Here is a 12,596-nt window from a genome sequence, read left to right as displayed (position 1 = left end):
ACGGACCGACCCTAGCCAATCTTGAAAAGCTAAACAGAGACTAGGCAAGACTGTTAGAAGTAAAGTCTTCATCCTGGTTCATCCAAGCCGGGAATAAATAAGCAAGCATGGCGACTGCTTTGGGAAGAAGGTTACAGTTTATTGAAGAAGCAGAAAGATGGTTCTTCAGGAAAGAGTAGAGGAGAGAAGGGCTGAGCACATGGTGTTGTAGGTTTTTATATCCCCTCTAGCCTTTTGTTTGGAATAGTTTCCTGTTCCTGTGTCCTGAACTTTGAGGCTATTTCCTGTGTCACGTATTCTGACCTGAGTCTAGGTGTGCCTCTATGGTATACTTGATGGTAATGGGTTAGTCCTATTATATCCCAAAAGTCATCTCCTGCTTCCCTGGGGCTGGGCTAATGACGCTTAAGAGTTCCTTTGTCTTCCCTGCCTCCAACCTTCCTGATGGTCTTATATCTGCATTTCTGTGAGGCTAGCTCTTGCTTGGGGCAAAGAAATTTGGGGCCAGGTTTGGTTTCTGCTTTTCAAAAAATCGTTTTGGTGAAAAATATATTTTCTTTTTTAATATTTCCTTCTGGGGGGGCTAACTTCCCTCAAGATATTGCAGGTAGTCCTCAACTTACAGCTACAATTGAGCCTAAAATTTTAATTGCTAAGCGAGACAGTTGTTAGGATAATTTTGCCCCATTTTATGACCTGTCTTGCCACAGTTGTTAAGTAGCATGGTTGTTAAGTGAGTCTGGCTTCCCTATTGACTTTGCTCATCAGAAGATCCCAAAAGGTGGTCATGTAACCCCAGGACAATGTAAACGTCATAAATATGAATCAGCCAAGTGTCTGAATTTGGTCACGTGACCATGGGGATGGTACAATGGTTGTAAGTGTCAGAAATGGTCATAACACACTTTTTTCAGTGCTGTTGTAACTTCGAACTGTCATTAAACAAACTATTGTAGGGCAAAGACTTATTAAGTTGTAAGCCGTACTGCAATGTTTCTCAACCTTGACAATTTTAAGGCATGTGGACTTCAACTCCCAGAATTCCACAGCCAGCATTGCTGGCTGTGGAATTCTGGGAGTTGAAGTCCACATGCCTTAAAATTGTCAAGTTTGGGAAACACTGCCGTACTGTATAAAATACCCAGCTACTGAATTCAACTCAATTGTACAGAAGTTTATTTAAAATTAATTATTTCAATTAACATGGCCCAATGTTTTGCAGCTTTTTTCCTATTTCCCACGACCCCACTTTCCATGTAGGATAGTCCTCATTTGCAGAAACCTTTTTAAATTAAATTTTTAGCAGGAGGAGGCATTCTAAATTCTCTCTCTCTCTCTCTCTTGCCTCCTCCACTCAAGATGTAACTTCAGAGAGGATCTAAAATTAACTATCCGAAAAACAGAACAGATTTTGAGGGAGACCATTTTGCTCCCAACCGAGACTTTTAGGCTTGTCTTGTTGTTCCTGACTGCATTCCTTATAGTAGGGCTGTAAAATTCAAGACAGGCTGCTTCATTTTATACGTAGTCCTCGGTTTACAACAGTTCATTCAGTGACTGTTCAAAGTTACAATGGCACCATTTTTCACACTTATGACCATTTCAGCATACCTTTGGTCATATGATCAAAATTCAAATGATTGGCAACTGACTCATATTTATGACGGTTGCAATGTCCTAGAGCCGTGGTGGTGAACCTATGGCACACGTGCCACAGGTGGCACGCAGAGCCCTCTCTGTGGGCATGCGCACTGTCGCCCCAGTCCTATCCCTTCAGCTGGATTTTATAAAACCTTTTTGCTTTAAGGCTCCGCTGCTTTGTGCCAAAAAAAAAAGTTTAATCAATCAATTAATTTCAACTTCTCGCAGGAAAAAAAAAATCTCGCAAAGTTGGAATTGATTGATTGAACTTTTTAGCCCCACCCAGTCTGCCATTACGACTGCAGCCACACCCACCCACTGGGCCACACCCACCCGGCACCCAATGATGCGTAAGTGGGTTTTGGGTTGCAGTTTGGGCACTCGGTCTCTAAAAAGTGGTTCTCAACCTTTTTAATGCTGCGACCCCCCAACCGGTCGTAAGTCGAGGACTACTCAACCGGTCGTAAGTCGAGGACTACTCAACTGGTGCAGCACCGTTTGCAGAATGGGACTTTTGGCGGGCTCAGCAGGGCAGAGACAGCCTGGACAATTCCTATTGGCTTTTGAAAGCCAATAGAATTAGACTCTATTCAAGAGAGTCTATTCTATTGGCTTTCAAAAGCCAATAGAATAAAAGGGAGTAGCACAGCTAAGGAAAAGGGGGAAAAAATGGCAGACTGCGTTGTTTGGCAACCCCCGTGAAATGGTCGTTCGACCCCAAATGGGGTCCCGACCCACAGGTTGAGAACCACTGCTCTAAAAGGTTCGCCATCACTGTCCTAGGGTGACATGATCACTTTTTGCGACCTTCCGACAAACAAAGTCAGTGGGGAAGCCCGACTCACTTAACAACTGGGTTATTAACAACTGCAGTGGTTCACTCAACAACTGTGGAAGAAAGGTCATAAAATGGGGAAAACTCACTTAACAACTGCCTCTCTTAGCAGTGGAAATTTAGGGTTCAATTGTGGTCGTAAGTCGAGGACTGCCTATACAATATTTCAAGTGATAACCCAATTAATGTAAAAATATGAATGAAGGGAATTGTTTGCATTATGATTATAATTTGGGTTGAACAGGAAGGAATTCCAAACTGCCCAAGAAGTAAGGAAAAGAAGGGGGGGGGAAATGAAATGTCAGATTTCTCACACTGAATTACATACATTTTATTCCTTTGCACATTGTAGTTTGTTTCCACTGGTGACCAGAAATTAACTCTCCTGACTATAAATTGATCCATTGGCCTGCAGAGAATTGATTTAAAATCATGGCCTGCAATTAGATGGAACACTTTCTTAAGCACAGGGTAGAGCTAGAAGCATGAAAAATGAAATTTATTATAAATTAAAATATACATGGAGCGTCATGTCCTCTGCAGCAGGAAGTCAGTATTTAATTTTAAATTAATTTACTGTGAAATCAAAGCAGCTTTTCAATAGAGGTGGTTAATGGGAGCTAGACAGACTGAGAACACTTACACGAATATATATATATATATATATATATATATATATATATATATATATATATATATATATATATTAATCTTTACTGTTCAGTTTGAAATCAGACCTTTTTGTTTCTTTGTTCCATTTCCTACTGAGAGGGAACTGTACCATCAAGTCAGATTTGCAAAAAAAATAACTACTGTGTGATTCAGAACAGTAGGTAATGACTTCCCTACTTTCAAAGTATGAGCAACATATTTATCAAGCATTTCCCACAAAGAAAGAGGAATAAACTATGAAAAGATGAAGATATTATTTAGTAAGTGAGTTTTCCTTATGACCCTCTTGATGAACCTTGTAAACAGTGGAATATCTTTTCATACTTCTTGTAGTAAGAGAACAGTAATTTGAAATGGAAGTTGTATTGGTTTTCAACCAAGCCTATAGTCCAGGGGTCCCCAACCCCCAGTCCATGGACTGGTATCGGGCCGCAGCATGCCAGCAACCAGTCCACACAAACAAGCAATGCCCCATCCATAGGATGCAGGCAGCACACAAAACTACACGCAATCCGGTCCGTGGAAGAACCTTTCTCCATGGAACTGGTTCATGGTGCCCAAAAGGTTGTGGACCTCTGCTATAGAGGTAATCCTCAACAGTGATGGAGCTGCAGTTCCCCATTAGGGCCTTTAAGTGAGGATTACCTGAACCAAAAGTCACCTCGCTTTAAGAATTAGGAGACTCTTCTGAAGAAATAAGCCTAGACTTGTTTCAAACTGTCCTGGATCCAACCAGTAAATCAGAAATTATGTACCTTCCATATACAGGTAGTCCTCGACTTACAAAAGTTCATCTAGTGACCATTTGAAGTTACCACAGCACTAAAAACATGACTTATGATTGTTTTTCATACTTACGATCATTGCAGCATCCTCATCGTCATGTGATCTGGCAACCGACTCATATTTATGATGGTTGCAATGTCCTGGGGTCATGTGATCACCTTTTGCAAATATTGGAAAAGCAAAGTCAATGGGAAGCCAGATTCTCTTAACAACCGTGTCACTAATTTAACAACTGCACTGATTCACTTGCAGTGGCAAGAAGGATCATAAAATGGGGCAAAACTCACTTAACCACTGTCTTGCTTAGTGACAGAAATTTTGAGCTTACTTTTGGTCGTAAATTGAGGACTACCTGTATTGTTTCTTTCCTTTCCATGATTTGCTTAAAGTGTGAGTTTCAGTAAATATATTGGAGGCTGATTTTTTTTTTCTCAATGGCCTGGGAGTACAATTACAATTACAATTACAAAAAAACAACAACTATCGTGCTGCAAAAGAAAATAGGGGAAATAAATACCTTTAGGATTTTTCCTGCCAGGACAAGCAGCTGAAGGAGCAACGCTACACAAGCACAGCCAACGAAAGCCAGACTTCTGAGTTTTGTGAAGAGTTAAGTGAGTTGCAGATGGACAAACTGTCAAAATCAGAGCTGGTTCTTCCATCAGCAGACCAGCAAGAGGTAATGGTGATGCCAGGCGCTTCCTGCTTTTTGCATGCCATTGGCTAGCCACGCTTGAAACTGCATGAAGTAAAACCAGCTGGGGGTGGTTGGGTTGCATGCCATAATATGCATGTGAATGGAATGGGAACGGATGGAACGGAACAGAACAAAACAACAGAACAGAATAGAATAAGAAATAGGAATAGGAATAGAATAGGAAATAGAAATAGGAATAGAATAGAATAGAATAGAATAGAATAGAATAGAATAGAATAGAATAGAATAGAATAGAATAGAATAGAATAGAATAGAATAGCTTTATTTGGCCAAGTGTGATTGGGCACACAAAGAATTTGTCTCCAGTGCAGGAGTTCTCAGTGTACATGCAAGCAACAAGGGATAATCATGATCATGATCATAAAACACAATCATCATAAATTATAAGATACAACACTCAGTGACAGTCATAAGATAAGAATAAAAGCAATCAACAAGAATCATAAGAAAAAAAATAGCATAATGATAGTCATAAGATGCTAAAGGAATTGGTAATAAGGAAAGATGAGAAGGATAACAGTAATACAGTCCTACTACGTGGTTTGATATCCTAAGACAGTGTTGTGGGAATTAGTTGTTTAGCAGAGTGATGGCATGGGGGTGTGTGTGGGGGGGGGAAATATCTTTATGCCCCAAAAAGAAATATAAACTTCACTGAGAACATAACCAAAGAGGAGATCAGAGAACATGGCTTCTTGCCATGAAATGCTGCAGAATCAGGCAGAGGTTCAGATGAGGTGGCCTAAGAGCCAACACAAGATAGCCTCGCAGGAAGGTCACTCTTTTTGAAGACTTGGTTCTATACTTTGCAAGGTCCCATGGCATGAAGTCTAAGCGTGGGAATTATCTTAAAAAACATCTCAGAGCGGTGTTGAAAGTTCACATTCAGCTGCGTTCAAAAGCAATGGAAGCAGAGAAGAGAGAACGCTTCCTAGGAGCCCTGTCTAACCAATAATTTTATTCATTCATTCGTTTTATTTATACTTGTATTCCGTTTATATGCTGCCCTTCTCCCCATCCAGCATAGCACAATGCACCATTTTAGTTAGGCGGAAAGCAAGAGAATTGTATTGATACACACACACAAAAATCCAAAATCTGCAATGTTGAGTCACTTTTTTTCAGTGGTCACTAAACAAATGATTATTAATTGAGGACTAATATAGATAGTCCTTACAACCTATTTGTTTAGTGACCATTTGAAGTTATAAGAGCACTGAAAAAAAGTGACTCAGTTGGTTCATATTTATGATAGTTGTGACCCTGACAAGCAAAATCAATTGGGGAAGCCAGATTCCTTTAACAACCATGCTAGTAACATAGTAAACAGCTGCAGGAAGTTTTCCCTTAACAACTATTGTTAAATGGGGCACAACTCACTTAGCAATTGTCTTGCTCAACAATAGCAGTTTTGGGCTTGGTTGTGGTTGCAAGTCAAGGGCCACTTGTATCTTCATTGCTAGAGCAATTCAAAAGAACCTGCCAAGTGTTTGAATTTTCCTGAACTCCCTCCCTTGGGAGGTTATTGCAAAAATGAAGGAATGGGGAAGAAGAAAATTAATCTGTAAAATAAAAGCAGATCTTTGAGTTTTGTAGATCTCAAAATAAAGCTTGTAAACCGAATGCCTTTGTAGTGATTGGTTAAAAAAAAAAAAAGTCAGGTGTCTGACATCACTTTTTTCACAAAAGCTTCTGCCTCTTAGTAAAAGGTGTTAGTTGAAAAAGATGCTAATAAACTCCTGATTCTTTGCTACCACAGAGTAACAAAGCTCTCCTCCTACAAAGAGTAGTGGTGGGTATAATTGATGCTCAAACTGTTCAGGAACCAAAAAAATTCACTTAAAACTCAGGGAATCCCGTTTTCTTTGCTTCTCAGCAAAGCAACATGAAACCTGCTACACCAACTTAATAAAAAAAAAAAAATGCATTCAACACCCCCCCCCCCTATATTTTCATTTATGCTGATGAAAAACATTAGGGTTTCTTCCTTCTTTCTCACACTTTCTTTTTATGGATTCTTGCCTCACGAATTAGTCAGTCGGTCAGTAAGTAATTTCTGAAGAGTTTACTTACTTTGAAAGCCTGCACCCTCTTTGTGACATTTTGGTGTAGCTTAGCGGGAATACTCCCAAAATTGTGAATTTTGCAAAATTTTTATAGTTGGGGAGTATTTTCATTACTCCTAGGAGTATTCCCCATTACTGACTTAAAATGTTGTCCACCCATCCTAGAGTTAAAACGCATCAAGCATGAAATTAGTGTCCTTATTGCCAATTCCTATCCTGTTTCCTAATCAGTGCCCAGTGGCGTTACTCCTATTTGTGGGTGTGCCAGTCATTATAGTAGGTTTTCTGCTCTGATTCTGCTGATGTTGCTTCTTTTCAGCACATCACTGTCCACCAGGATCATTTTGGTTCTCTAAGCTCTTTTGTTTTTTTTATACCCCTCTTCCCATGCATTATACCCCATAAGCTAGCAAGAGAAATATCTCCAGAGAGATCCAGAGAAGCATCACTGGCTTTAGAGAGACACAACATTTCAAAAACTTGTGGACTTCAACAAGGCATAGTTGGCTGTACTACTCTGGGAGTTGAAGTCCACAAGTTTTAAATTTGCCAAGTCAATGCCTGATATATGTATTGAGTTGTTGCAGTACAAATTCTACCCTTTCTTCTCTGTGTCACAATACTGCACACATTAAGTTGTACCTCTATTGTGACATTATCAACTTGTAAATACTGCTGTAGAAGAAGGAGATAAATCCTGCTTTCGTTTATCTTGCTTGGGCCTGCACATTAACAGCTGGGCAACCCAAAAGCATCCCAGATGTTGCATAGCGGACCTTGAGTTGGACAGAGGCTTACTTAAAGGGAAGAGCAGTACTTTAATAGAGCAATTCATAATTCAGGCAGTTTTGTTCATGAGTTGAGAAGAAGTTGAAGGCTTGAGACCAAGGTGGACAATGTAATACCAGAGCATGAATAAGTATAGTAAAGTGCAGGCAACATATACTGTAGGTGAGAAAGACATTATTTTTTGTCTTGACTTCTGGTGATTTGGAGAAAAGGAGGTCAACCTATTTTCCAAAGCACCAGAAAGCAAGACAAAAAAACAATGGATGGAATCTAATCAAGGAGAGAAGCAACCTGGAATTAAGGAGAAACTTCCCAACAGTGAGGACAATTAACCAGTGGAACAACTTGCCTTCAGACATTGTAGATGCTCCATCACTGGAGGTTTTTAAGAAGAGACTGGACAGACATTTGTCTAAAATGGTATAGGATCTCCTGCTTAAGCAGGGGGTTGGACTAGAAGACCTCCAAGGTCTCTTCCATCTCTATTATTCTGTTCTGTTCTGTCACCAGTAGAAAAAGCAGCAGCTGGTTGCTGGTAAATAGATAACTGACAAACATAAAATAAAAGAATATTATAGGTAATCCTCGACTTACAATACAACAGTTTATTAAGTGACCATTCAAAGTTATAGTGGCACTAAAAATGACTTATTACTGTTTTTCACACTTACAACCATTGTAGCACATGATAAAAATTCATAGCAACTGACTCTTATATACTGTATGACAATTGCAGTGTCTTAGGACAGTGTTTCTCAACCTTGACAATTTTAAGGCATGTGGACTTCAACTCCCAGAATTCCACAGCCAGCATTGCTGGCTGTGGAATTCTGGGAGTTGAAGTCCACATGCCTTAAAATTGTCAAGGTTGAGAAATACTGTCTTAGGATCACGCGGTCCCCTTTTACAACCTTCTGACAAGCAAAGTCAATGAGAAAGCCAGATTTGCTTAACAACTATATTACTAAATTAACAATTGTGGTGATTAACAGCTGTGGCAAGAAAGGTTATAAGATGGGGGGAAAAGTTCACTTAACAAATGTCTCATTTAGCAACATAAACTTGGTGTTCAGTTCTGGTCATAAGTCAAGGATTCCAGTCAAATTTCTTAGTCCTGAAATTTTGAATACTCACACACACAAAAATAATAATTCTGGGCAAGAAGAAAGAATACCACTTCAAAGTCCATTGCAGATAGTCCTTGACTTGTGAGACTACATGAGTCCAAAATTTTCATTGCTAATCCAGACAGTGTTAAATGAGTTGACCTCATTTTACAACTTTTTTGCCACAGTTGTTAAGCAAATCACTGCAGTTATTAAATGGCCATTAAATGGCCATTAAGCGAATCTGGCCTCCTGCATTGACTTTGATTTTCGGAAGCTGGCTAGGAAGATTACACATGGTGATCACATAACAGTGCAACAGTCATAAATACATGCCAGTTGCCAAACACCTTAATTTAGACCACATGACTACAAGGATGGTGCAGCAGTTGCAAGTATAAAAAAATGGTCAAATCACTTCTTTCGGTGCCATAGTAACTTTGAACAGTCACTAAGCAAATAGTTATAAGTCTAGGACCTCTTGTATTGCTTATCTTATTTGCTAATTCCTGTCTGGCTTTGTGTGCTCTACTTACTCATTTCAAACAAAAGCCAGATTTTTTTGTGCAAGGAGTCTGGAATTTTTGCATATTGAGTCAGAAATGTGACAATTCTGGTATATTAAAGAAATGATAGGTGAGAGAGCCGTTTGTGAAAAACCGGTGATCAAAGGAGTGGAGTCATTTTAAAGCCATCTTCCCCTTTGGAAAAAGAAATGCCTTGAATACTTTTGCCATTATTTATCCATTAGCCAAGCACTTATTAGCCAAGCACAGCAAAAACTAGAACCAGGTTTGCTTTTTCTTAGGCTACTGATCAAATGTTACGTGGATATTTCCTTTTAACCTCTCTCCCTCCAGCAGCAGTGGTAGGCAACCTTGGCTCTTTCATGACTCGTGGACTTCAACTCCCAGAATTCCTGAGCCAGCATGGCTCAGCATGGAAACTTCTCCCTTTCTCCTCAGCATGGCTGGCTCAGGAATTCTGGGAGTTGAAGTCCACGAGTCATAAAAGGGCCAAGGTGGCCTACCCCTGAGTTACTAGGCAGATGAGGGGACTTCAGCTCCCAGAATTTCTCTGCCAGCATGGCACTCTATATCAGGAATAGGCAACCTTGGCTCTGTTATGACTCATGGACTTCAACTCCCAGAATTCCTGAGCCAGCATGGTTCAGCTTGGAAACCTCTCCCTTTCCCCTCAACATGGCTGGCTCAGGAATTCTGGGAGTTGAAGTCCACGAGTCATAAAAGACCAAGGTGGCCTACCCCTGCTCCAGCCCAAGAAAAGGACCAGGGATTCGTTTTTGTGTGCTTGGGCCATCTTTTTTTTTTTAGAGGAACAGTTAAATCTCGTGGTTGAGATAAACCATGCTGGAAACCAGGAGACTGTGAGTTCTAGTCCTTCTATAGGCATGAAAGCTAGCTGGATGATTTTGGGCCAATCAACAGGAGGCTGTGGGTTCTAGTCCTGCCTTAAGCATGAAAGTCAACTAGGTAATTTTGGGCCAGTCATCAGGAGACTGTGAGTTCTAGTCCTGCCTTAGGCAAGAAAGCCAGCTGAGGGACATTGTGCTAGTCACTTTCTCTCAGCCCAACTCACCTCACAAGGTTGTTGTGAGGAAAATAGGAGGAGGAGGAAGTATAGTATATCTCTACCATTGTTGTTTTTAAAAAATGAAGGCAGGATTTAAAAAAAGTTACAGGAAAAGTTTTCTCCTGATCAGTCATGGGACGGTGCTCATCTCCGTTCCTACTCGAGGGAGTCGGCATTGTCCAAAGATGCTTCCCTGGTCATGTGACCAGCATGACTGCTTGTCAAGGCTCCTGGAATGCTGTTGCCTTCACACCAAAGTGGCACCTATTTATCTGCTTGCATTTGCATGCTTTCCAATTGCTAGGTGGGCAGGAGCTGAGGCAAGTCAAGAGCTCGTCCCATCTTGAACCTGGGTTGTCAGCTTTCCACATGACAAGCTCAGCCTCTTTAACTGATGAGCCATCGCACATCCTCTAAAAGGCGGAATATAAATAAATAACAATAATAAAAAATTCTACGGATTTGAATGGCTGCTGTCCTCCTTAATTTTTAAGTTATGATCAGGATGGCACAGCTTTCAGTTGATCCCACAAAATGTTCCATCTCCTCTGCCCCCACCCCACCCCCTCAGCCAGCCGCGGACACATTCTTATACTTTGAAAGAGCTCTCCTCTCTTACTGTGCATTGTTTTTAATTGTGTTTCTTTGTTTGAGTTTCTCCTCTATCCCCCCTGTGGTTGTGCTGCTGAGCTCCACAAATATTATAATCTTTCCTTTTGTCGCTGCCTAATAATTCTTGCTGCAGACTCTGTTTATTCTGTTTGCCCGATTTAATTCAATCTGTTCCTTCTTTCTGTTTGGGATCCCTGTTTTCTACTTTTTTCAGAATCAATGCCAGGAATCACTGGGGACCTTTGAGTTTTGTTCTTTGTCCCACTTAGGTACCTGCTCTGAGGATCAGAGATCCTGATGCTTTAAGAAATTACTTCCAAACTCCTTTTCTGAAAGTAAAAGTTTATTAATGCAGGAATTTGCTCTTTGAGAGGGTGAGCTAAATACAGGTAGTCCTTGATTTACAGCCATTTATTTAATGATCATTCAAAGTTACAATGGCATTGAAAATAGTGGCTTATGACCATTTTTCACACTCACGATTGTAGATCCCATGGTCATGCGATCAAAATTCAGACCCTTGGAACTGGCATATATTTATGACGGTTTCACTCTCCTAGGATCATGTGTCCAACTTGTGCAACCTTCTGAACATCAGTGGAGAAGCCAGATTCATTTAACCACTATATTACTAACTTAATTTCAGCAAGGCCGTAAAATAGAGCAGAACTTACTTAACAAATGTGTTGCTTAGCAACGGAAATTTTGGGTTCAATTGTGGTTGTAAGTCAATGACTACCTGTAATCATTTCCCCCCAAATATCACATTCCTGAACTCATCACATGAAATTCTTAACTTTGTAATCTTATATTCAGAATTTAATTAAAGTTGCTTTCAGTGGGTTTACTCTAAGCCAGTGGTTCTCAACCTTTCTAATGCCGTGACTCCATAATACAGTTCCCCATGTTGTGATGACCCCCAACCACTTATACATCATCGGGTGCCAGGGGCGTGGCCAAAGAAAAGGGGAAAAAATGGCGGACAGCCTTGTTTGGCGACCCCCGTGAAATGGTCGTTCGACCCCAAATGGGGTCCTGACCCACAGGTTGAGAACCACTGCTCTAAGCTAATCGTATATACTATTTGTTGCAGCTGAGGTAGAAAAATGAAGCAATAGGCCCAACCAGTAATATCTGAGAACAGAGGATATCAAAACGGTCAAAACAAGGGTTGCAACCATGGTTGAAGCCCTGTCCCTTTTTATTTGTGTCACAGTGCACCCAGAAAAGGTTGAGGTTCAATCACGCAGTTAGAACTCTGTCTTGATTTTTTGACAGTCCTGGGGACAACACACAGAAACCTAAACCTGCATAAGAAAACAATCGCTGTGTTCACATAGCACTCTGAGCCCAGACATATCAGTTACATTATTATGACATAATGTGACAATCTGATTTACAAAGCATATTAAGGCAAAGTCTGGTTTTCTGCAACTTGCTAAATCACAGCCATCCAATTCTACTTTAGCCTAGTTATTCTGTGAACTCCGCTGATGTGTCTGTCTTTTCAAAACCATGGAGTGGTTTCAAAAGTTAGTTTTAATAGCAGGATGTTCTACCACCTCAGTGCCAGTTATAGAGGTAGCAATTTTAAATGAAAGGGTGATAAATTTCATTGGAATAGTGGCATATCTAATTAAACCACTGGCCTAGTGTTTAAAGCACTAAGTTAGAAGCAGGAAACGGGGGAAAGCCCCACCTTAGGGAGGAAAGCCAGCTAGTTGATTTTGGACCAATCAACAGGAGATGGTGAGTTCTAGTCTGCCTTAGGCGTGAAA

At 40.5% G+C, this 12,596-nt stretch overlaps 1 protein-coding gene across 4 annotated transcripts in view; it reads left to right on the top strand.

The window, feature by feature from the left end:
• Positions 1-4,357: 4,357 nt before the first annotated feature.
• LOC120318911 (sodium channel protein type 5 subunit alpha-like) overlaps positions 4,358-12,596 on the top strand; it is a 91,012-nt gene continuing 82,773 nt past the window's right edge. The window contains exon 1 of one of the 4 annotated variants that reach the window (XM_039367065.1): positions 4,358-4,613. In XM_039367065.1, coding sequence (XP_039222999.1) covers positions 4,560-4,613 — 54 coding nt within the window. In that variant the 5' untranslated portion in view covers positions 4,358-4,559. The remainder of the gene's footprint in view (positions 4,614-12,596) is intronic. The other 3 variants (XM_039367068.1, XM_039367069.1, XM_039367070.1) reach the window with 3 other exon arrangements.

Source organism: Crotalus tigris, unplaced genomic scaffold (assembly GCF_016545835.1).
Source record: "Crotalus tigris isolate CLP2741 ecotype Arizona unplaced genomic scaffold, ASM1654583v1 scf7180000020532.220309, whole genome shotgun sequence".
Lineage (NCBI taxonomy): Eukaryota > Metazoa > Chordata > Lepidosauria > Squamata > Viperidae > Crotalus > Crotalus tigris.
This window is presented reverse-complemented; position numbering and strand designations above follow the sequence as displayed.